Below are 24,387 nucleotides of genomic sequence, written 5' to 3'. Positions count from 1 at the left end.
TGGAATTCAAAGAAACTGTAATTGCAAATAAAAACATAATTTTGTTTGTATTAGAAATTATACATAGGTCTTAAGCCTCTTATGTGTTGCTTTTTTCCCCGAACAACTCCTTTTCAGTTATAGGGTTAGTAATCAGTTTTTCAGGACAACAATCAATGGTTAAGGCAGCACTAGGTCCTGGTAACCTTAAAATGTTTACTGAGCTGCATCTTTAAGGACTTTTACTCAATAGATGAAAGGCTAGAAAGAATGTAGAAGGCAGGAGGAAAATTTAGGCTTCATGCAATCTGAAAATACAGTGCATGAAAACAAATACATAAGACAGTCTTGAAACTTACAGTAACAACATATAAAGATTCTAGGATGCTGAAAAGATAATGCAAAGGAAATCAATGTAAAGAGCACACAAGATACATTTTTACTTCATTTTCTTATTAAGCATGGTCATAGTAGTCACTGCTTCCATGAGAGGTTTGAGATCATATGGGGCTCTTGAAACGTCTGAACAATGGCTCCCCCTCCTCTCCCTGCCCCTGAGTTGCATACTTAGTAACTACCTGCAGGCCCTTTTACCAGCAAGGGGCCCTGGATACTGGGGATTCCCTGAAGCCACAGAATCTACTGGTACTCAGGCTGGCCCTGAATGGTATAAAACATTTTTTCTAGTTAGTGTACATTTCATGTTTGAAATTCCTAAACTGTCTTGACCCACACGTTCAAATCCCAGCAGAGCTGACTCAGCCCTTCATCTTTCCCAGAAGGGGTAGTTCTCAGAGAATTTAAAAAAACCAGGTTCTTTATGTCCTGCAAAGGTATAAAACATTCTTGTTTGTAAAGTAGATGTTTACTTCAGTGTTTTTAGGGAAAATTTCCTCTGTCCAGAGTGCTGACTTCACCCCCGAGATTCTTCCTTTTCTCTACAGTATGGATGAGATTCAGAGACTATTTTCATAAACCTACACTGTGGTTTACCTTGTGAAAGCTTTGTATTGCTCCCACAGAAACCCCTGTCTCAGGAGCAGGCTGGAGGAGGAAGGTAGTGTGAAGATGGTGGTCCTGTGTCCTGTCAATCTCCTGCTTCAAGTTTCATAGGCGCTATGGCAGTGGGAAGCACAAGCTAGCCTGACCCAGAGACCAAACCAGCCCCCTCAGCTCTGTAGTCACAAGTTGCTTAAACACTGCACCAGTGCTGTGGGTAATTTGCCCCATGTCTGTAATTTCTCAACTGGGTAGCTTCAGGCTGATATTTACTCTATATAATTATACAATATTTACCCCAAAAAGACCATATTTATGAAGAACAAATATTTCAAAATATGGTCTTAATGTGGAATTAAAAAATATTTTCAGGAATAAAACGAGTTGGCCTGTTGCATGTTTGGGTACAACTTGATCCAAGTTTTGCAGGCACCCTGTCTCAGATTTCGTATCAGTTGCTTAGCACAGTTTTTGATTTATTCTAAAGCTACGTATATTGTGAGGGCACACATAGCTTGACTTTCCTAGAGTTGCTACATTTTGATTTTTCCCATGACTAATAATAACAGAATAAATCCATGAGGTGATGTTGTTCAGAGCACTTAACCGTGTGCTAGATTCATTACAGAGCGCACAGCAACTACTGTCCCAACACAAGACACTTACAATCTAGTTTTAAACATTATAAAACCAAAGAGAGTATTAAATAGTAGTGAAAGAGAAAAAGGAAGGATGAGGGTTACAATAGTAAGATTGTGAGGTTACTTAGGTACATTGTGTGTATATCTTAATGGCACAACTGCTTATTTTTTCTACACTACACCCCTCTTTGAATTTTTCCACTGGCTCCCCCTTCTTTTCTGCATCTAGTTCACACTGCTTGTCGTCACCTTCAAGGACATAACTTTATGCCCGCCTACCAACCTAGTCTCTTATCACCTTGCATGCCACTCCCTCTGCTCCATCCTTGAGGCCGCATTTATCTGCTTGTCTTTGAAGCATCTTTATGACTTTTTCCTCACCACACCCTATCCAGGGTCCGCAGAACTGATCCACCAAGCTGCTACTCGTTCAAATCCAAACTTAAAGGTCAGCTGCAAATGACTTTTAAAAAACTGAGTATTTGCCTCTCTTGTGATGTATTAAAAAGTCTCTTTTTTAACCTCAGGAATGTCAAATCTGATCTTTCTTGATTATGCTGGAAAATCTCTGGAGATCCTCAATATTATGTGTATCATGGGCAGTCACATCTTAAGTGAATGGGTAGTGGTTGAATCTGTAACACAAAGTACCCTCTCTCTGAAATGTTCTTAGTCATTTGAGTTACACAGGTATTAATAAAAACAAAACCCAAAGCATTTTAAGCAGTCTAATGAAAAATCCCTTTCCCTCTCAGCTTTTTAGTCTCTTCAGTCTTCTGACATTTTTTCTTTTTTGTCTGTCACCACGTGGCCTTGTGAGATGGACAAAAATGAAAAATGTAATTATTAAAATACAAGGAGGGTCTCCTGCTACCAGTACGAAAACATCCTTGGAATTTCTAAATATTATAGATGACAACTTTCCACCTCAAAAAGTGTTGCATCCAACATGGGGAATTCTATATTAGACCTGTCCTTGACAGATAAAGAGGAACTGATCATGGACCTAAAAATTAGTGGTAATTTAGGAATAAGTGATCATGATTCGATCACGTTTGTTATGTGCAAACACAATAAAGTCTGACCAGTAATATATCTACTTAGTGCTTTAAAAGTGCTATTTTCACAAAATTGAAGACAATTATGTGCCAAATCAGTTGGCAGAAAAAATTTAAACAGAAAAATGTGAATGATACACTAACTGTGAATTTTTATAATCATTTTACTAGATGCCCCAAAAAACCACATTTGAGAAAAAAGGCCACACTGCTTTAAAAAATTAGCCCAGCTTAGAGTGGAAATAAGGGTAGCTATAACAACAACAAACAAACAAAAAAACCCAAAAGAAATGGAAGCAATAATAAGTTTGTAGTAATTAATATAAATCAGAAGCTATTTCCCTCATCCTCTCTTAGACCCTGATCCTGCAAGTTACTCTGTGCAGATGGGTCTTTGTTCCCATAAGCCATGTCTACACAGGTAAAAAAGGTGCTTTTCCCATTCAAGTAAATTGGAAAGTCCCCTTATTACCTACACAAGATTGCCAGGTGTCCAATTTTGAATCGGAAAGTCCAGTCAAAAAGGTGACCTGGCAGTGTCTGGTCATCGCAGGCAGGGGTATGTGGGGGGCAAGTGGCAGCATATCGTCTGGCCCTTAAGAGGCAGCTTCTGTGGCAGCACGCACGCACCAGCTCAAGCGGGCCCTTTGAGGAGCACGGTTTTCAGGGCTGTGGTGGAGGACAGAGTGCAGGGGCCTATGGCAAGCACGTGTGTGTGTGGGTGGGGGGTAAGGATCTCCCAGCAGTCATGGAATGTTCCCTGGGAGGGAATGAATGCAAGCTGCCTTGCCAACCAGTGCTTCCCCAGGCTGCACTTTCAGGCAGCTCTGGGGCTGGGAGGGCTCAAGCAGGTGTGGAAGGGGGCTGCTGAGTGGGCAGTGCAGAAGGAGGCTGCCAGCTGCTATGCAGGAGGGCTGCATCTTAGCTCACCAATGAGGCTGCTTGGCTGCTCCCATGCATGTGCAGTGCTCTTCTGACTTGCACTTCCAGGTGGCCTACTGGAGCTGGGGTTTGCAAGTCCCTTGGGGCTGCTCATGCTTGAACTGAGGGCGGAGAGGAGCAAGTGGGGGTGGACTTTGGGGGAAAGAGGCAGGGTGGGGGTAGGATCTGGTATGCAGACATTAGGAAATTGGCAACCCTAGTTTTATACCTTTTCAATTGTGTTGTCAGACCAGGTGGTATTCTTGGCTACAACAGGACCCACGCATATGACTTTGTTTAAAAGATGTTAAACTATGTCTACACAGGTGATAAGAGGGCTTTATATTTGTGTTAACTCAGTTGAGCTATCTAGAGTGGAAAAAAAATACTTTTCCCTAACATGCAGAGAGGGCTGCTGACTTCAGTGGTGCACTATGTGGGTATGGAGTAACTTGAAATGTGGGACCCTATATTACACAGGCTTACAGAAGGCAGATGTCTGATACAGAGTGCTGTTTGTAACCCTCATGTGAGAAGTAAGTCTAAGAATAATTTGAATAACATGAGGAAGGAGTCCTGAAGGAGTATGGAGGACCAAGGAAGTCTTGAAGATAAGAATGCATGATGGACAAAGAGGCACTGATGCTGGCATAGTTGATGGAGCAAAGAGAGCTAGGGAACATGATAAAAATGAGATCAGAGATGTAGACTCAGCCAGTTATACAAGCCCTTGAATAGATGACAAAAATGAGAATTTGAAGTGGTAGGTAAAGAGAGACCAAATGAATAAGTGAGTGATGTGATCAGAGCCACAAGTGAGGAAGATAATCTTTGTGCAGCTTTAGGACAGACAGAGGAGGACTATTTGTGCATATCAGGGAGTCCAGACAGGACGAGGTTGCAGTAGTCCATGCAGGAGATGACCAGGATGTGGATAAGTGTTTTAACTGTTGGGAGGAAAACGGGTGAGATTTTTGGAGTGTCATACAGCAAGACTTGAAAAGACCTCCTAACAACCTGGATGAATAGGGAGAAAAGGAGATGAAATCAGAGAGGACCTCAAGATTGCAAATCGGAGAGGCCAGGAGAATGGAGAAATTAAAAAAAAAAAAAAAGACTGTCCATATTCAACTTGAGTTGCTGGTTGGTCATCCAGGAAAATATGTCAGATACAATTTGACATATAGATTGGATAGAGGAAGCCAAGGCTGGTGCAGAAAATTAGACATGAGAATCATTGGCATAGGGATATAGCTGAATTTGTGGGAGAAGGATGTCATCTAAAGGTGAGGTGTTCAGGAAGAAGAGCATGGGACAATAGACAGAAAAACCTAAGAGTCACAGAAAGAAAAGGAGGATGCTAGAGGAGAAACCACCAAAACACATGCTGAAACAGTAACTGGAGCAATATAAAGAGAACCAAGAGAGGGCAGGGTCACAAAATCCAAGGAGAAGGATGGCATGAAGGAGGAGGGAGTGGTTGACAGTATTAAAAATCAAGTGGTCATTGATGAGGATGGTTTCATTGGAGCACAGAGAACACACACCAGATTGGCAGGAATCCATAACAGAGTTAGTGAGAAGTCAAAACAATGTTCATAAAAGCACTTGCAGGAAGATATCCTTTAGCCTACCTACAGTTTCAGGCTTGTAGCACTTTAAGGCTTACTTACTAAATCTGAGGAGGCAGGGACAGCCACACTCTCACAAGTTCTACCTCCCGTGCTTGCAATATATTAACTGCCATATGGTTAGTCTCACCTGTAAGGTCTTGAGAGGGGGGTGGGTGGGGGTGGGTGGGTGTGTGTGCATGCGTGCATGTCCATGGTGGGAATCCACAGATGAGCCTCCCCTCTCAGGCTTGCATGATTGAGACACACATGGTCACTCTCCACTTGCTATACCATATGGGGAACACAGACATAACAAGTGCCTCCTCAGTGAAGGCTTCATCATTATAATTGTCACAGGGTGAGTTTCACCTGCTGGGGTTGAGAAGGCACATGAGCACAAAGGCCCTCCAGTCCTGAGGGGACATCACTGTGATTGCCAGATGATCTGTCTTACCTGCTGGGTTTGGGGCACACACATGAAACAAGCACCTCCCCTCTGCTCAGAAAGTGCCTCACTGTGGAATGCTACCTAAGTCAGGCTCTCTTAGGTCAGGTGGAGATCTGGAAGGTGGGGGTGCGCACACACAATAAGCCCTTCTTTCTCTAGGGCTGCACCACTGTAATTGCTACACAGTGAAAATCACATGGTGAGTGGCAAGGGGGAAACACACACATACACGTATATAATCAGCCCCTCTTCTCCTGAGACTGCCTCCCTCTAATTGCCCCATAGACTCACCTGCTGCTGTGTGTGGGGGAAACACACTACTAAGCCCTTCCTTCCCTGGGGCTGCGTAATTATAATTATGTGTAATCTGTCATCTGTTGGGAGAAGGAAGGTGTGGGTGGAGGACACATATAATGAGCCCTGGCCTCTTCCCCAATAGGCTGGTATCATTGTAATTAACTTATGCTCAGACAGGGGCATAGGGAAGGCAGGAGGGAGCACTCACAAACACGATCCCCTCCTGTCCTAGAGCTACATCACCCTAATTGCTGCATGGCCAGTTTGTCACCGGCTGCATCGTAGGTGCCAGGGCAAACACCCATCATGTGCTTCCCCACCCCTGGGGCGGCAGCATTGTCATTGTCAGACTCACCTGGTGGGGGCGCTTGGGAGCACATACAAACACACTAAAGGACCCCCCCCCGCCCCCGCTCTCCTGGGGCTGCATCACTGTAATTGTCAGGCGCACCTGTGCAGGGGGTGGGGGCGGAGGAAGCAAACACAAACACATACAATGAGCGCCCCCGAGGCTGTAGGTCTGTGACTGCTGCATAGTGAGACTCTGCAACGCCGACCCAGCCCCCCCCGCAGCGCTCTGCCGTTAGCAGCCGCGCGAGCACCCGCCGTTGCGTCCGCCGGGACGTTGCTGGCCCCGTGGCAAGGGGGGGAGGAGTGAGGGACTCCACTGGCTGTGACGTGTGTTGCCATGGTGACGCCCGGCCAGCGTCTCACTCAGTGTGGAGCGGCTGGGGGACGACAACAAACATGGCGGAGAGGAGCAAGACGGCAGAGCCGGGTCAGTGCCAGCCGCAGTCTCAGGGGGGAAGGAGAGAGGCAGAGACTGCTTACCTGGAGTTAAGGGAGCGGGGCCCTCGCATGGGGGAAGAGGGGAGACGTCCCTTCAGGTAGGGGTAAGGGGAGGGTGCCCTTCACTCGGGGTGCGGGAAAGACCCCGCTTGACTTCGGGAGGGGGGACCCTTTGCCCAGGGAATGGGGGTGGGGGCAGAGGCCCCCTTCAGAGGGGAATCACCTTTGCACAGGGAATACAGGGGGGAGACCCCTTTACACAGGGGGTTCTGGGGAAAGGCCCCTTCACACAGAGAATATAGGGGGAGAGGCCCCTCAGTAGACGGAATGCAGGGGAGAGGCCCCTTCACCCAGGGAATATAGGGGGGAGACCTCTTCACACAAGCGTTTTGGGGGAGAGGCTCCTTCACACATGGGGGTGGAGGGAAAAGCACCTTCACAGGGAATGTGGGGGGAGACCCTGTCACATAGTGGAATGTGAGATGGGGGAGAAACCCCTTTTCATGGGCAATGGGGGGAGACCCCTTCATTCAAGAGGCAGGACTAAAAGTCCCCTTCACATAGGTGATGAGGGTAGATGGAGCATCTTCCTTTCACAGGTGATAAAGTGGTAGTGAGGAGAGTCCCCTTCACACAGCATTGATGTGCATATGTGTGGGAGGAGACTTCTCCTTTATGGAGGTGGTGGTAGGGAAAGCCTCACTCAGAGGGCAGATGAGATAAGAGGGAGTATCTCCTTCAACCAGGGGACAAGGTGGTGGTGGAATGGTGTGCTTTCTACAGAAGGTGGGGGGAACATCCCCTTCACACATGGAACAATGATCTACTTGATCCAACATTTGTTGGTTTCTTAATAAAATATATTTTTAGGGGGGACATGGGACTGGGATTTAAAATCATATCACATGCTGGAGGTTTGGGGATTGTTCAGCAGTTGTTCCCTTTCCCAGTGCCATTAAGACCAAAATGCCTTGAGTTTGCTGAGTTACAGCATACTGAACACTTTATACTGAGGTAACACAGGTTACTCTGTGTGAAGGTCTTTTAGACAACATCCTAAACAACTGGATTCTGTTCACTCTGCATGGATTCTAATGATTCCACCGTCATGCTCATTGAATGAATGTGGATGAAACTGAGGTCCTGGCTTGCTTCATGGACATTAAAGGTCCCATGCAGCTTTTGTTTCTAGATGTAGGCGTTCAAGTGTTCTGAGATAGAACTGCTGCCCTTTCCACCATGTGTGAAAATAAACGCTTCCGAGACACTTTATGGAGAGTAAGGGCATTAATCTTATGGAGGATAAAACCAGGGTAATATCATTCTTTGCAGATATTAAACATCCTATGGCACTTCTCATAAATTTCCCTGATGCCTTTGGCCAAAATTTCCCTTATCCCACAGCACTGTGTTGCATATTGTGCATCTGCTATCCATTTCCACCCAGAAGTGGCTTCATTTTTAGCAGAGCTGCCTATAGGTAGGGATGTGATTTTTGGTCCCTTTGTTATGAAAAGTGGAATATGTGTAAAATGTTGTTTTGCTCTGAAAGCCAGTGTTATGTAGTGCCTCATTTATGCTTTACTTTGCCCTTACAGCATATTGCTTTTCTTCCTAGCATCTGAAAGCACAAGTTGAGCCTTTTTGTGAAGTAACTATTGTTATCCCCATTTTACAGATTTGAAAACTGAGGCAAAGGGCTCTTAAGCCACATTTCAAAGGATCACAGGGACATACAAATTGCCATTCATGACAATCATGACATTGGGCCACCTAATTCAGTATGCTATCTTTTATGGTAGCCAGTATCTGATGCTTCAGAGAAAAGTGACAAAAACACCATAGTGGACAGTTATGGAACAGCCTTTCTTAAAAGCAAATTTCTTCCTAAATCCTGTAATTTAGGGGTTGGCTTATGCCTTAAAGCATGAGAGTTTATACTTATTTTAAGAATATATCTCATTTGTCTAGATAAATATCTAGTCCTTTTTTTGGATCCTAATAAGCTCTTGGCCTCAATGATATCTTGTGTCAGGCAGTTTTACAGATTAGTCACGCAGACAAAAGTATTTCCTTTAATTAGTTTTAAATTTTTACCTTTTAATTTCATTAGGAGTCCTCTTATTCTTTAATTATGAGAGGATAAGTCAGTTTACTTTTTTATACCATTCTTATTTTTTATATCTGTATCATGTTCCCTCATATTAATCTCTCAAAGTGGAATTGTCTCAGTAGTTTCATTCACTGTTGACACAGAAATCTTTTCATGTGTCTAATCATTTTTGTTGCAGATTTCTGAACCCTTTCTATATTTTTTCCTTTTTTTTGAGATAATGTGGCTAGAACTGAACATAGTATTTCAGAAGAGGGTGTCCCATCGATTTATATTATGATGTTATATTCAGTATTATGTTTAACCCATTTTTTACATATCCTAAGACTTTGTTTGCTTTCTTAATCACAGTTGCACATTGAGCAGAGGTTTTTACTTAGATGTGCACAGTGACACTCAACTCTTTTTCCTGAGTAGTTAAAGTTAATTTGCAACATGGTTAACACTAATTCTTGCACTGTGTTACCTTCCATTTGTTGACATTGAATTTCACCTGTTATCACCCTGCCCAGTCTCCTAGCTTTGTTATGTCTTCCTGAAGACCATCAGTCTTCTCTAATCATAACTAACCAAAATATTTTCATGTCATCTGCAGATTTTGCCACATCACTGTCTATCTCTTATTTTTTTAGTTCATTAGCAATGTAAAAAGTACCACCAGTTCTATTACAGGACTTTGAGGAATCCCACTGCAAAATTTTTGCCTTGTTAAAAATTGACCATTTATTCCTATTCTTGGCTTTCTATCTCAGCCTTTTTCTAAATCTTGACAAAACTAACACAGAAATGCTTAGTTTCCTCCTTCTGGAGGACTTTAATCAATGTTTTTTTGGAAAGTCCAAATAAATTATGTCAACTAGAAGAATCTGGAATAGAATCTTGTGTACTAAAAATACTGTATCTCCTGTTTAGACATTTTTTCAGTAAAGAAGGTAGTTGGAGAACTTCTGTTCTCCCTGTCTCATAACACAAATGGATGTTCAATAAAATGAAATCTGGGAAATTCAAAATAGATAAAAAGAAATACTTTTTCACACAAGTAATTAAACTGTGGAACTCATTGCCACATAAAATTGAGGAGGCCAAGAATTTAACGTGATTCAAAAGAGGATTGGATATTTATATGAATATCAAGAATATCCAGAGTTATAATTAATTATAACAAAAAACTTCTAACAGATATTAAACATCATTGTTTAAGTCTTAAACCAATCTTTACGTATTACAGATCAGATTGAGACCTACTGTGAGGGGCAGATTATCACACATCTGCTTACTGTGGTTTATTCATCTTCCTCTGAAGCGTCTGGTATTGACCTCTGTCAAAGATAAAATTCTGGACTAGGTGGACATCTGGTCTGATTCTGTGTAGCAATTCCTGTGTTCTTATGTTGATTAAAGTGTGTCTGTACTCTGAAAAATGATTGTAAAAATGGCATATCAATAGATCTGTTTCTTGTGTATTTTCAGACTAATGTACTGATTTTAGCAGCAACATTTAGATTTTATTGCTTTGAACTTTTGTTAGTCCTGCAGACCAACACAGAGCTCTGGGAGAAGAAGGTAGATTCTATTCTTTCTTGTATTTCATCAACAGAATTGTTAATACATTTCATTCAGTTAGACCTGTGCAATCCTAAGTAAAGGCTGTAAAGTTGCATGGTGTCATCAAAAACGTAATTTGAAGACAAAGGGGTTGAAAAGGTGAAATTGTAGTCATAATTTGTCCTGCAGCATCTTTATTATAGTATTGGTGATGATCCATGAGAAGGAAGAAATTTAGCTCAACTCTCATAACCTAAATGGAGTTTGCAGGCCTGATAGAAAAGAAACCAACAATGAATCTTTTAACTTGCAAATTGAGCACATTTGTTGTGGAAATTATTGAAAGACGACAAATAGTGAACTACGTTATGACCTTTTTTCTAGTCTATTTTCATAGCGGAGGCACACTTAAAGGATATGGGAAGTATGTTGTTATCTGCAGTTTTCCTTTATACAACAACACAGAAGAAAAATAATTTTTTAACATCACATGCAACTGTTTACATTTGTAAGTTTACTTGAAATATCACGTGACCCTCCGACTTTCCTATATTTTTTGTCTCAAACATAAAATTGACTTGAAATTCTCCCTTTTATTTGCTCTCATATCAATACCCCTGATTGTTTCTCCCAATTGTAAATTAGCAGCTGAAATAATGGGGAAAAAGTGGTGGTACTTTTCCTCTTATGTGGCAAATCCTTCTCTTCATCTCTCTCTCCCTCCATCTTTTCCCTCTGTTTCTCTCCCTTTTTCATCTTTCTTTCTCTTTCATTTCTGTTCTCTATTAACATTTACTTTCTCTTTCAGCTGTTTTCTCTTTAATCACCTTTGTGCTAATTTCCCTTTTATATGTGGCTCCCCCATTCCTTTTTTTGTTAGTGCTTATCCCTTCTTTTTGCCACACCCTTTGTAAAGAGCTTGCAGAAGTATTTGACTAGAGTTATTCACTTTCCTTTTGCATCAAGCTGCAATAGTTTCTTTAGGACTAATTTCTGCTTGCAGTTGGCTCTGAGCTTCACCTACTGAGTCCTAGTCAGTTTCCCTCTGCAAGTTCTTAGTGCCAGTTTTTATAAAGTATCCACAAATATTGCATGCTTCCATATTTGGGTGCCGGCCATGAGACTTACAAGGCTCAAGATGGGGACCCAAAATTAGAGGTATTTTAGTTAATCTTCACAGATAGAGTCTACTGCAAAATGAAAGTTATTAGGACTAGTTAGTTTCCTTTCAGAGCTGCTCAGTTTGACTTCCTGCTTTTCTGCTAAGCTCACTTTGATGTCTGATATCTTTTTAAAGGACGCTGGATATAAGAAGATGCCCTACTTGGTTGAACATTCTTTCAGACTGAGGTTCAAGTTATCTGTCCAATTTTGTACAAAGAGACAACCTTACTAACGTATCTAGGGAATATTTAGGAGTAGGTGGATGAGACCACTAAATCCCTTTAATTAAACCACATACAGATAGGGTTTTGAACCAATAATACCTTCTATTGGCATGTGGCATGCAGAAATACTTGAAAGATCATCCTACTTGTTGGGTAAACACAAAATAAAAATTCAGTGAATGAATTTAACTTTGCAGAAATGGAATTCAGGCTGCAGTTTCACTAGTTACCCCATTCTTCCCAGGTTGCCCTCTTCCTTCAGGAGCTGTATTTTCCTCAGAAGACTTGCAGCTCTTTCCGAAGGCCTGGGAGAGAGTAACTAGCATGATCAAAGTATGCCGGTTATCCTCTCAATCTTTTAAGAGTCTTCTGTCGGGGACACTTGTATCTGAATCAGTATTGCTACATGTAATATGTATTTGTTCCATATTTGTTAGTCATTTTGGTGTTATTAATATTGTGGCCTGCTGATGTTACATTTAGGCCACTGTCCTTTTAATCATAGAAAAAGGAGGGAAGGCAGGTACTCCCATGGCTGGAGAAAAAAAAAATTACTGTTGAACCTTTTGGTCCAGCTTCCAACAATAAACATGTTATTCACTGAATGTGTGTATTTTATTGATCACTTTATTGCAGTTTCAATTGTGTATATATATAATATTCTTTATTTCCTGTCCTATACTGGTATGTGGTGTTGCACTACGCTATGTCTCGTCTCCCTCTGCTTCTGTCCTCCTACCCTCCAGCTCCTGTCCCTCTTTCTATCCTTCATCACCTCTCAGAGCTCCTGCCCTTCCCTTGTTTGCACCCCACTCTGCACAGGCAGCCTTAATCCTGGTATTTCCTAACTTTGCAACCTAAACATTCTTTTACCACACTTTTTTTTAAATGTAATTTTATTATTCATATCACAGTTGAGTCTAGAGACCTCCATCAGAATTCAAGCTTTATTGTTCTTTGCTGTACAAACACATACAAAGATGCATACTCTGCTCTTACAGTTGAGGGCACTGTTCCTGCAACCATTTATGAAAATGCCTAACTTTAAGCATGACAAGGTGGCTACTCTTGTATTAGACCAATTTCTGTTGGTGAGAGAGACAAGCTTTTGAGCTTACAAAGAGCTTTTCTTCAGGTCTGGGAAATGTACTCCGTGTCACAGCTAAATACAAAGTGGAACAGATTGTTTAGCATAAGTAGTTAACACATATTTCAAGAGACTATTCATGGTGAAGTGACCCATTAACACCCCTCCAGTCACAGAGCCATCATGAACAGACTACCCATATATCCCGCAAGAACTTGCTTCAGTACAGAAATAAAACCCCCTCTGACTACACACCCTTATTTGTTACCTACCACTCAACAGTGGAACCCAGATAGGATATTATTCAACAGTTACAACCCATGCTTGATGGGGACTACTACCTAAAGGAAATCTTTCCTGAACCCCTCTTTACGATGCAATCCTACCAGTCAAGTCAATGCTTGTTTCTTGGGCCTAGAACTGGTCCTCCATCATCTGCAGCTGCTCTGTAAATGCTGCTAACAGCTTTGAATGGTTTCTTTCTATGGCCCACAGCAATCCCACTTCCAAGGAATCACCATGTTCCCCGTAGCTCCTCTGGCAGCTCTGCAAATATGGCAGGATCAGGCGCTGAAGCTTGTAACGCTCATCACAGTAGTGCACAGCTGTGCAAGATTCATGCTTCTGACACAGATGGTAGACACCAAAGAGGAATACATGGGTTTGTGGGGATTTTTTAAAAGAGGCATGAAACATTTTGGGATGCAGATGAAATTATGGGATGGAAACAGCGGTGGCTCCAGGCACCAGTGGTCCAAGTGTGTGCCTTTGGCGGCTTGCCTGTGAGAGGTCTGCCGGTCCCGCGGATTTGGTGGCAATTCGGCAGTGGGTACGCCGACTCCGTGGGACCGGGGACCTCCCACAGGCAAGCCATCGAAGGCAGCCTGACTACCGTGCTTGGGGCGGCAAAAAAGCTAGAGCCGCCCCTGGGTGGAGAACACTGCAATAAGAGATGTTGAAATCATACTCCCAGTCATCCCTGCACGGCTTGTTTGGCCCCATGAGGCACTGCAGAACCTTTCCAAAACACCCTGTGCTAGATGATGGCGAGTTGCTCAGTAGGAGAGCTACCCAGAGTGCACTGTTTTCTCTATCGATGCAAGCGCCACCGACACAAGGGGTGTAGTATGAACACGCAAAAGCAATTTAATTACTGCGTTGGCTATATGATGTAATTTAGGTTGCTGTGCAGGGGACTGGACTAGAAGACCTCTTGAGTTCCCTTCCAGTTCTACACTTCTGTAATTCTGTGACGTAATTCTGTAGTGTAGTTCTGGCCCCAGATCTGAAGAAGAGCTCTGTGAAAGCTTGTCTCTTTCACCAACAGAAGTTGATCCAATAAAAGATATTATCTCACCTATCTTGTCTCTAATATCCTAAGACCAACATGGCTCTAACAACACTGCTTTTAACTTTAAACATGTGAGTAGTCCCATTAAATTCAGTGGGAATACTCACATGAATAAAGTTACTCATATGCATATGTATTTGCATGATTGGGCTATATTTGAAAATAAGTGATATCGAAATGTGAAAGGAGAGGGATACATTTAAATACACCTTTATATATACAAACTGTGTATTTTAATTTTTTTCATTAATTTTTAACAAAATATTATTATAAATCAAGTATGTATCAGTTGTCCCTATCTGCTCCTTCACCCTGGCATCATAAATTAGCTAATTTCTGATAGATATTGTGGCAGATTTTGAGAAGGGATTTGAAGGAGGAGGTCTTACTTATTAAATGTATCTAACTTTTTTATTATTAATTAAATAGTTTAACTATTATTAAATACTCCATATACTTTTATTTGCAATAACCAATAACATAAAATTAACATCTTATGAAATTAAATTTTGTCTTTATTGAGATACCTAACGTGTTACCATTTTTACTTGTAGTCAGTAATAATGTTTTACAGTCATTTGAACTGTAGATCTCTCAGTACTTTTTCTTTGTGCATCTCTACTTTGATGTTAGTTTGATTTGTTTTCTGTATAGTAATAGCATTTCACTTGCATCTCAAACTCCCGTAAATACTGTAACTTCAACTTGGCCACTTGCTTAGTTAAGATATTGCTGAATCTATTTCCTGTTAATAAGAACTATTTTCTATATTTCAACCTGATTTTATTTTCTTGGAGCATAGAAAAATCTCAAACAGTTGTCTGTTGTTTAGCTCTTCTGTTCTGCAATCCTTTGAGATATTTGTGGGCAAAAATGGAAAAAAAAATCAGTCTTATGATATGTAGCAATATGCTCTTATAAAGCATTGATTAAATAATAAAGGGTGATGTCAGCTATGTACATGTAAACTGGTCAAATATCAAAGGGGGACAATGCATAGAGAAGCAATTTCTTTACACCTTCTAATTATTGCTTTGTGGAACAGGCAATTCTAGAGAACAGAAGTAGAGGAGCTATTCTCAGCTTAGTCTTAAGTAATTCACATGAATCCTTCAAGAATTAGCTAAAATTGAACCAGTAATTAATAGTGTAATTAATTTCAACGTCCTTGCTGAGGGAATCATTCCAAAAGTAGTGCTAAACTTCAGGAATGATTTTTTATTTTTAAATGAAGAAACTAGTCAAAAAGACTCCAAACTCAAAAGTGCGAAAATTAAAAATTTCAGGCACAGCATGAAGTCTAGTTAAGCATACTGTAATTGAATCTTGGAAAGCATGCATGCCCCTAAACAAAAATGAAATAGGAAGGGAAGGAAAATATAAATAAAAAAAACACAGTATGGTTAAGGTTCCAGAAACAAAACAGAGAATCAAAATCCTGACCATCTGGCTATAGAAAGGGGCAGGTAACAACCAAGATGGGAATTTGAAGAACAAGTAGCCATTGACATTCAAAGAATCATCTGAGTACATCAGAAACAGGAGAGCAACAAGAGAATGAATGAGTCCACCAGACTACCTGGGATATAAGATGGCTAAGAACATTAAAGACTATGCATGATTTCTTTGTATCAGTTGTCACCACAAGGGATGCAGGGAAAATATCTAATGCAGACCTACTTTTTTCAGGTAATAAAGAGGAGGAATTGCCAGGCTGTTAGGGAAACTACACAGTCATTGCCAGTAGGGAAAAATTGGGTCAGTTGCTCGTGGAGATTCAGTGCTGCTATTCGTAAGACATAGGATGCCAGTGGCTCTTAAGAAAGCTGCTATGCATGCAGCTGTTGCTTAAGAAACCAATACTTGACACCAATAATCTGATGAACTATTATGCAATATCTAATTTTCCATTTGTATATTAGATAAAGAAGACTATGGCAAAAAATCGTGCACAGTACTTAGAAGTTTCAGATCTCCCTGATCATTGTCAAGTTGGGTACTGTCTTGTGTGTGGTACAGAACCAACACTGGCAAGTGTGTGTGTGGTATAAAACCAACATCTGGCAAATGATCTATCTATTTACTTGGTTACATGACTCATTACAGAGAACACCTCATAGTCACTAATGGATTTTAATCTCACAATAGCATGTGAGGTAGGTAGTTATTACCCTCATTTTCCAGATGAGGAATTTAGGCACAGAGTAGATTAAGTAATTTGCCCAAGACACATAGGAAGTCTGTGGCTGAGCCAGAAATCAAACCAAAGTCTCTTAATTCCCATTCCACCAGACTATTCATCCTATCTACTGATCTCCTGGACAATGGATAAAAATCAGGTGTCCATGCTGATACTGTCTGATTTATTAGCTGCTTTTAGTTCCATTGATTTGTTGTTGACTTAGCTGAAAACCCTATTAGGAGTAAACTGATTGCCCTTCAGAAGGTCCCAGAGAGTAGTTTAAGGAAGTTTGCTTTTCTGTCCCAAGGTTGTCTGGGGTGGGCTCTGCAGCGGTCCACTTGTCCTTCTTGTTGAATGTGTATATGGAACTATTAGGAGAGCTAGTAAGGAGGCATGGAATATTGTATTTTCAGTACGCTGATGATCCCAGTCTTTCTATTTTTTTTCCTCGCTTGACTCAGCCAAGGCTGTCAAATATCTTACCCAATATTTGGTATGGATTGGGACAAGAATAGGTGAGGACTAGTACATTGGAAGTAAGCCTCAGCCTTTCAAGCTGGCTCAGATAAGCCTAGCTCCTTTTTGTTTCTTCTACATTCTCTTTGATGACCACTCTCATCACCCTTCCTCTCTCTCTTCCTCCCCCTCACCCCCACAAGGGGCACAGAAGGTGCAGCAGAATGGGAACCTCAGCCTGCGAGGGCCACAAAGTCTGACCTAGGTCTGCAGAGTTCCCTATGTCCAGGAATATCTTGGTGATCTCTCTATTCACTTTCTTTCTACCCTTGACAACACAGGCTGGATCTGTAGCTCCCCACCAGACCTGCTTTGTGAGCCTTTCTGATGATCCTAGCCTCCTCTCCGGCCATGATTATCTACCAAGGTTTACATTAAGTTAACTCTTAACTTAACTCCTGTACAGCCCCTGAGCTCATTCTCCCCGAGGTGAATAACTAGGACATGAGGTGGGTGTGCATTGCATGTCAATGAGTGCAGAAGTGCATGAGCTGCTCACAGTGCATGCCTCTTCTGCCAAACCACTTGATTCAAACTGGTTCATCCCTGAGGCCCAACTGAGATCCAGCCGCTGTCTTGGCTGCCCTCTCGAGGACTCAGTGTCCTTTAGAGTGCCTGCAAATCCAGATATTGCATATGCCCCATATAGCTCCTGAAACCAAACAAGCACAGTGGTTAGTTACATTTTTTTTTTGTTCCCTGCAGCCTTTTCTTTGGTGTACCGGCTATAGGCCAAACACCTCTGGAGTCACTGATGTCACAGTCCTGATCCTGAAAGAATGAGTAGCATATGTTTTAAGGTCAAGACCACATAGCTCAAGGTTTTTCTCAATATTCTGATGAACTGGTACTTTGTCAGGCAGCTGCCATCACCATGTATGAGCAGCAGTCCTGCCTGGAGGCCCTGGATTTTTAGCAAGGCTCTTATTGCCTTTACAGGGCACAAGCATCTACCTGGATACCCCTTCAACACCACCCTTTCTCTTCTGGTCTGTTTTCCAATATCTGAAGTGCAAGGACGCTCCTCCTGCAGATAGTTGTACGGTTGTTACATTTAACGCATGCTGGGATACGTCTGCAGCTGCTATAGGCACCAGCTCACTCATTCTAAAAGTGCCAAAGAAGGCAACAACAAATGCTCCCTTAAATAAAATGGCCTCCTTCCTACAGTTGCAGACCCATGGCAGAGCTTGTACTAATTTTGTCAGGGTTTCCAACCTGTTGTCCCTCCAGCATCTGCCTCTCATGGCCCACCCTTCTAAGAGTTTCCACACTATAAAATGCACACATGAGTCTGGGAAACCTACCAACCTACTTCAGTAGGATAAGCCTGCTAGCTGGCAGAGATAGTGGAGGGAGCCCAATCACAGTGAGTCCACATACCACACTCTTTTGGTTTTGTTACTTTTAATGAATAATTACCAGCAATGGAAACTTCTCTGGTTTTACATTTTATTTCCCAGTGCAGTATGGCTGGGCATTTCTCAACTATCTCCTAAAATAGAGGCACACAAAATTAGTGACCACTGCTGAAAATGTGGGCTTTACTGAGTTGTTGAAGGCCACACAGAAAGTGAGTCCCAGAAATGTGAACAGAAGAATCCAGGGACCAAATTCATCCCACTAGTTGTCATTTAAATATACTAAGTGCTTTGTTTGCAGTTATCTTGATGCACTGAAGGAAGTCTCATTTAACATTTTTATAAAATGACTCAATTAGTCATAACATTATTTGGTCAAAAGTTTTTATATATACTGAACTATAAAAACAATAGTAATATTCTTGCATATTCAAGTTATCTGTTGAATTACAAATAATTCTTAAAGGATCAAAACCATTTGAATGACGTAATATGCTTGCTTGTGGTTAGTCTGCTTGTGTGATTCAACACATGGTAGTGCAGTGATATGCGTATCACTTAAACAATCATATAAACTAAGTGTGCAATTAAATCTGAATATCTGCATTTCCTAGGTGTATTGTAATGGCAAAGCCAAAATGACTTTAGCCACTGGAGAAGTGCAGTGTACTTATGATGATTTGCTCTTTGAATTGTATTTAATTTAAAGAAGTTGTAATAAAATGTAGGTACTCTTTGGGAAAATGTCCTCCCACGTATGGAGATGTACTGAATAATCACAAATCCCTGCATGGCCAATCACATATTACTTTTTCAGCAGAACCATTGCCTGTCCATGGACCAGATCTGGCTGATGTTTCTTCAGTGTAACTCTGCAGTAACTGTCAGTTTCATATATACACCACTACCTTGATATAACGCCACCCGATATAACACGAATTTGGATATAACGCGGTAAAGCAGTGCTCCGAGTGGGGGGCCCGTGCCCTCCAGTGGATCAAAGCAAGTTCAATATAACACGGTTTCACCTGTAATGCGGTAAGATTTTTTTGGCTCCCAAGGATAGCATTATATCAAGGTAGAGGTGTACTATGTAAAACATGCAGTATTAAGCTTTTAAAGTAAACACTTTATTAATTACCTATCAAAGAACTAGAACTATCAAATTCAGTGTACTTTTTGTTTTGGTTGATAGCTATGGTATCTCTCAAGGTTGAAAGAAGTGGCTGTTAGTTAGCATTTCTGTAGATATTCACCTGCTATGAAAAACATGTCAAAAGTCAACTTTAAAAACTGGCAAATATACAGAAACATTGTTTGCTGATTAGTATCTCTGACAGTTTTAATGCAGACAGAATATAATATTTATATCAGTACTCCCTGCACATGAGAACTGATGCAACTATTACAATGAAACTAAACACGACATACTATGGTATATACTCATGAAATGTATTTTTCCACTTTGAATATATTCCTAAACCAACATCGTTTTTAAAAAAGAGAGTATGCAAGTTATAGCATCATCAGGTCATTAGTAATGGATGAACTTACAATTTACACGTTTCATGCAATGGTTTAATCTGTTTTTCATTTCATGTCTCCCCTCCAGCTCCTATGTGGAGGTGTGGCCAAGTGGCTGTTCTGCGTGCTGCCCTGTCTGCAGGTGCCGACCCTGCAGCTCCTATTGACCATGGTTTCCGGCCAATGGGAGAGCAGCGCTTGGGGCGGGGCCTGCGTGCGGAGCAGAGCCCCCTGGCTGCCCCTACATGTAGGAGCCAGAGGGGGGACGTGCCACTGCTTCCGGAAGCCGTGCGGAGCGGCTCCCGACCCTCTCCTGGCTGGAGTGCTGAAGTGGGGGCATCCCCTAGAACCCGCTCCCCAGCAGGAGCTTGAGGGCTGGATTAAAATGGTTGGCGGGCCGGATGCGGCCCATGGGCTGTCGTTTGCCCACCCCTGGTCTATTCCTTTCTCTCAAAAAAAGCAGGATCTTTCTAAGTTTCTGTAGGTAGCTTTTATGGGAAGATCATCTAATATAGTAATTTTATACAGAGCCAGAATACTCTCTGGATTTAAATGTACCAATATATTGGAACACCCCAATTTTGCCTTTGCTTTTTCAAAAGTCTTATTGCAGGTTTAATAATAATTAAGGAACATCTACTTCTTATGTAGTGCTTTTCATCAGTAGATATGAAAGTGTTTTGTGAAGGAATTACATATAATCATCTCTAGTCTACAAGTGAAGAAACTGAGGCACACAGAGGTGAAATGACTTACCCAAGGTCATCCAACAGGCCAATGACAGAGCTGGCAACAGAACCCTGGCCTACGTCCTGCTCTAGTGCTCTATCTGCTCAGTCACACCGCCTCCCAGCATGTGAGTGGCGCAATTCAGATGGCACACATGTTTTTGATCTAGTTCATTCTAAATTGAGTCTGCACCCTAACTACAACTGACAGGATTTTAGAAATCTGCATCACACTGCTCTGACAACTTTGTCATCCTTACATTTCAGACGGTGCTGGGGGCTGGCTTTACAATAGCAGTTCCCATCCTGTTTATATTTTTTAAATATAAAATGATCTTGCATCCTGCTTCTTGCAGACTCTCATTAGATTGTTCTGATCACACACAAGTATATTTGTTGTTCCTGCTGTTGTAGTGCATGCCTACTTATATATAGGTAACTTCTTACAATGTTGAGACAGACTCTTGAAAGTCAGCGGTTTGGGTAAACTGCAAAAACAGACTAGTTGAGGAAACACTATATTGTGAAGATTCCACATCTCAGATTGGTCTGATAAATTCTTGCTCTGCCTGATTTTAGAAATAGGAAATGCTGGGAGTATGGGCATGGCAAGTAAATATGGGCATGTGAGTGTACTGCCACGTACTTACCCTAACTCTTTCACGTCCTGGGAATTGCAGCTTTAACAGCATTTCTTTCGTTTTCTTCAGATCACAGTGGCTACAAATTCACTATATTTCAAAATAACATTGCTTCCTATCACATTGTATCTTTAAGTTTCTACATGCAAAAACCTAGTTGCACCATAAACAGTCATCCAGGAGAGTTATTTTTCTTTCTTTTTCCTTCTCCCAACATATTGTGAAGCAAGTAGAACTGGAATTCTAGTTCCTGGCTACATCTAGCTAGGCTGCAGAATTATTACAATGTTCTTGTGCCATGCTGAACTGGTATCACCAGTAGTAATTCCTCTTGTTTGGCAGTGTTTCTGTAAAAAATATATGGTTTACATCTTTTATGTTAAGAATCCAAAGAAAGGGAGAACCAAACTGGGTAAGAGGTATAAATTTGTTGGAATCACCTGTGTTTCTGCGCACACAGCATAGGATACTGCTAGAAGTGCCTAGAAAAATCCAGAAGGGCTCAGTAGCTTTATTATAGTCAGAGAAGAAAGCCACCATTATAGAGAGATAATACTGCATGTCTTAATTATCATCAATCCAAGAGCTGAGCAAATCAGTCTTCATGTGGAGAAATGTTATTTATAGGAGCTACTGAAACCCGCCAATGGACTTGGCTGAATGACTATAATGTAAAGTCAGAAGTGGATCTGCTGTCATGGTTGGGTCTCAAAATCATTACATTTTGTCTATTGGTGACTGTTATTCCAAACCTTACCTATTAGGGAAGCCATTAATTAAAATTATATATGAACTACCATGCATTTTATGGATTTTGGAGGAGAATTGGGTTTGACTCAGTATAATCTGAATTTAGTCTGTTTGTGGAGCAGCTTCACCCAAAACAGAGCATTCAGCTTGGTCAAGACCAACCTGAACAGACACAAGCAAGACTAGTGTAATGATACATACTCTCTACTGACACTGCAGTGAAGTTGCTTATTACCATGAAATCTGTGGAGGTTACTGTAGAGATATATATTTGACCTTGCAGAACAAATAGAGCTAGAATGTAGCCTGTCAAATTGAGAGACTATATTTTCTGCTCAGCACAGTGTAGAAACACAACATATTTAGCAGCAACAGCTCTGTTTTGCTGGTGAGACGAAGCTGCAATCAGTAGTAAAAGAAAATGCCCAAATTTGTGTTCTAAAATTAGGATGGGATAGGATGATTAGCTAAGGAGACTGCCTCTCATAGCTGTAATGCACCTTTACCCTGATATAACACCACCCGATATAACACTAATTCGGATATAACGTGGTAAAGCAGCGCTCCGGTGGATCAAATCAAGTTTGATATAATGCGGTTTCACCTATAACACGGTAAGATTTTTTGGCTCCTGAGGACAGCATTATATCAAGGTAGAGGTGTATTTGGAAGGGCACCCCTCCAGGGTTCAGCAGTGTGATTTATTGTTACCTCCTCTTCTCATCTCCTCCTTTCTAATTGCCTATCTTGCTTTTGTGTCCAGAATTCTGATTGCTAAAAGTGATGCAGCTTCTTTTGGCAAATTCATCACCCTCTTTTTTTATATATATGCTTAAAGTTACAGTGATGCATCCATGCTTATCAGCTACCTAATATAGCATGAGCATAGCCCCTAGCTGCTAACTCCATGAAGTCTGAAATTTGTCATAGCTGGAAATGGGTTATTGTTTACACTATTCAGAGATTAGCTATATTTGTTGAAGAGGCAACTTTCTCTGGAAACTTCAGTTTTTAGAAAATAGAGTAAGTTGTTATATCACCATGTGAATTTGATAGCTTTTAACTCTAGCAGATTCAGTATGCAGTGGTGTTGTAGTTGTTTTGGTCCCATTTTCCAGTTGTGCAGCAAGTATCCACATCTGCCATGATTAATGTGGAAGCAGTATAGGTTGCCAATGAGTTTCATGGGAGATCAAAGCCATGGATCTTCTGAGTTGAGTCTTTCACAAGACGTTTGTGATTTCTTGTGAACTCCATACGGCTTTTCAAGCTTCATCAGAGCTGAAATTGCATTGGCAAAGGTTAAACACATGCAGGGGTGGCTCTAGGCATTTTGCTCCCCTAAGCACGGCAGGCAGGCTGCCTTCGGCAGCTTGCCTGCGGAGGGTCTGCAGCCTTCCTGCTGCCCTCACGGCGACTGGCAGAGTGCCCCCAGTGACTTGCTGCCCCAAGCACGCACTTAGTGTGCTGACGCCTGGAGCCGCCCCTGAACATGTGGATCCGAAAGGCCTCATGCGACTTCAAGCGATGGTGAGGGATATTGTTAAGGTCCTGGTGGATGGAGAGATGTTTGTTTTCCACAATCCGCTGGAATTCCTGAAGGGTTGAGGCATCGTGGTGAATGGATGGGGGAGCAATGTGTGACAGTACTGACAGCCAAGGTGTTGACGTCAACTTGAGGATTCCAGTGATGCACCACATTGCAGTGTTCAGTTGGATATCAACAAGTCCAGTGTGGCTACTTCTGGCCCATACCAGAATTTCTTCATCAACTAGGCCTCTGGAGATTCCAATGGCTGTCAAAACTCTTCACCAAAACCATGGAATCTAGATGCATCCCAAAAGCCTGATTGGAGACAATAGTCATTGCCATACTCAGACTGGGCAAGCCGACCAATGACCTGGGAAGCTGTAAGCCAATATCACTCCTGTGCATGACCTACAAACTCCTGGAGTGTATCATGCTCCAGAGAATCAGTCTCTCATTGAGTCAGTAATCCCTGAAGAAGAAACGGGATTCTGGTCTAGATGCAGCTGCTGCGACCAAGTTTTGGCCCTTGTATTGTACACTGAGGCCAAATTCCAGAGGAAATCAAAGACTGGCACAGCCTTTATAGACTTATCATCAGCCTACGATATGGTCTGGATTAAAGGTCTGATGCTGAAGCTTGCAAGGATCGTCCCCTGCCTCAAAACACTACACCTGTCATAAATGATGCTGAGCAATAAGTGGCTGCATGTCACGCAACAACAGTCACTGCATTCCATCTTGATAACAGGAATGCTAAGCACACCCTGAAAGTGCAGCAACACTGTGACCCCGCTCCAGCTTATCTGCTGAGCAATAGTGCATGAGACCAGGACCAGAAACCTATGTGTGTTTGCCACATAGTAGTGCAGAGTACAAGCTTTTAGGTCACTGGTCCGGCTCCTTCATAACAATCCAAGGAGATAAG

General features: G+C 41.8%; 1 protein-coding gene across 1 annotated transcript in view; it reads left to right on the top strand.

Moving 5' to 3' along the window:
• Positions 1–6,579: 6,579 nt before the first annotated feature.
• AGBL4 (AGBL carboxypeptidase 4) overlaps positions 6,580–24,387 on the top strand; it is a 1,477,624-nt gene continuing 1,459,816 nt past the window's right edge. Inside the window, exon 1 of the mRNA XM_075067593.1 lies at positions 6,580–6,734. Within this exon, the coding sequence (XP_074923694.1) occupies positions 6,704–6,734 (31 nt within the window). The 5' untranslated portion in view covers positions 6,580–6,703. The remainder of the gene's footprint in view (positions 6,735–24,387) is intronic.

Source organism: Chelonoidis abingdonii, chromosome 7 (genome assembly GCF_003597395.2).
Source record: "Chelonoidis abingdonii isolate Lonesome George chromosome 7, CheloAbing_2.0, whole genome shotgun sequence".
In the NCBI taxonomy this organism is placed as follows: Eukaryota; Metazoa; Chordata; order Testudines; family Testudinidae; genus Chelonoidis; species Chelonoidis abingdonii.
This window is presented reverse-complemented; position numbering and strand designations above follow the sequence as displayed.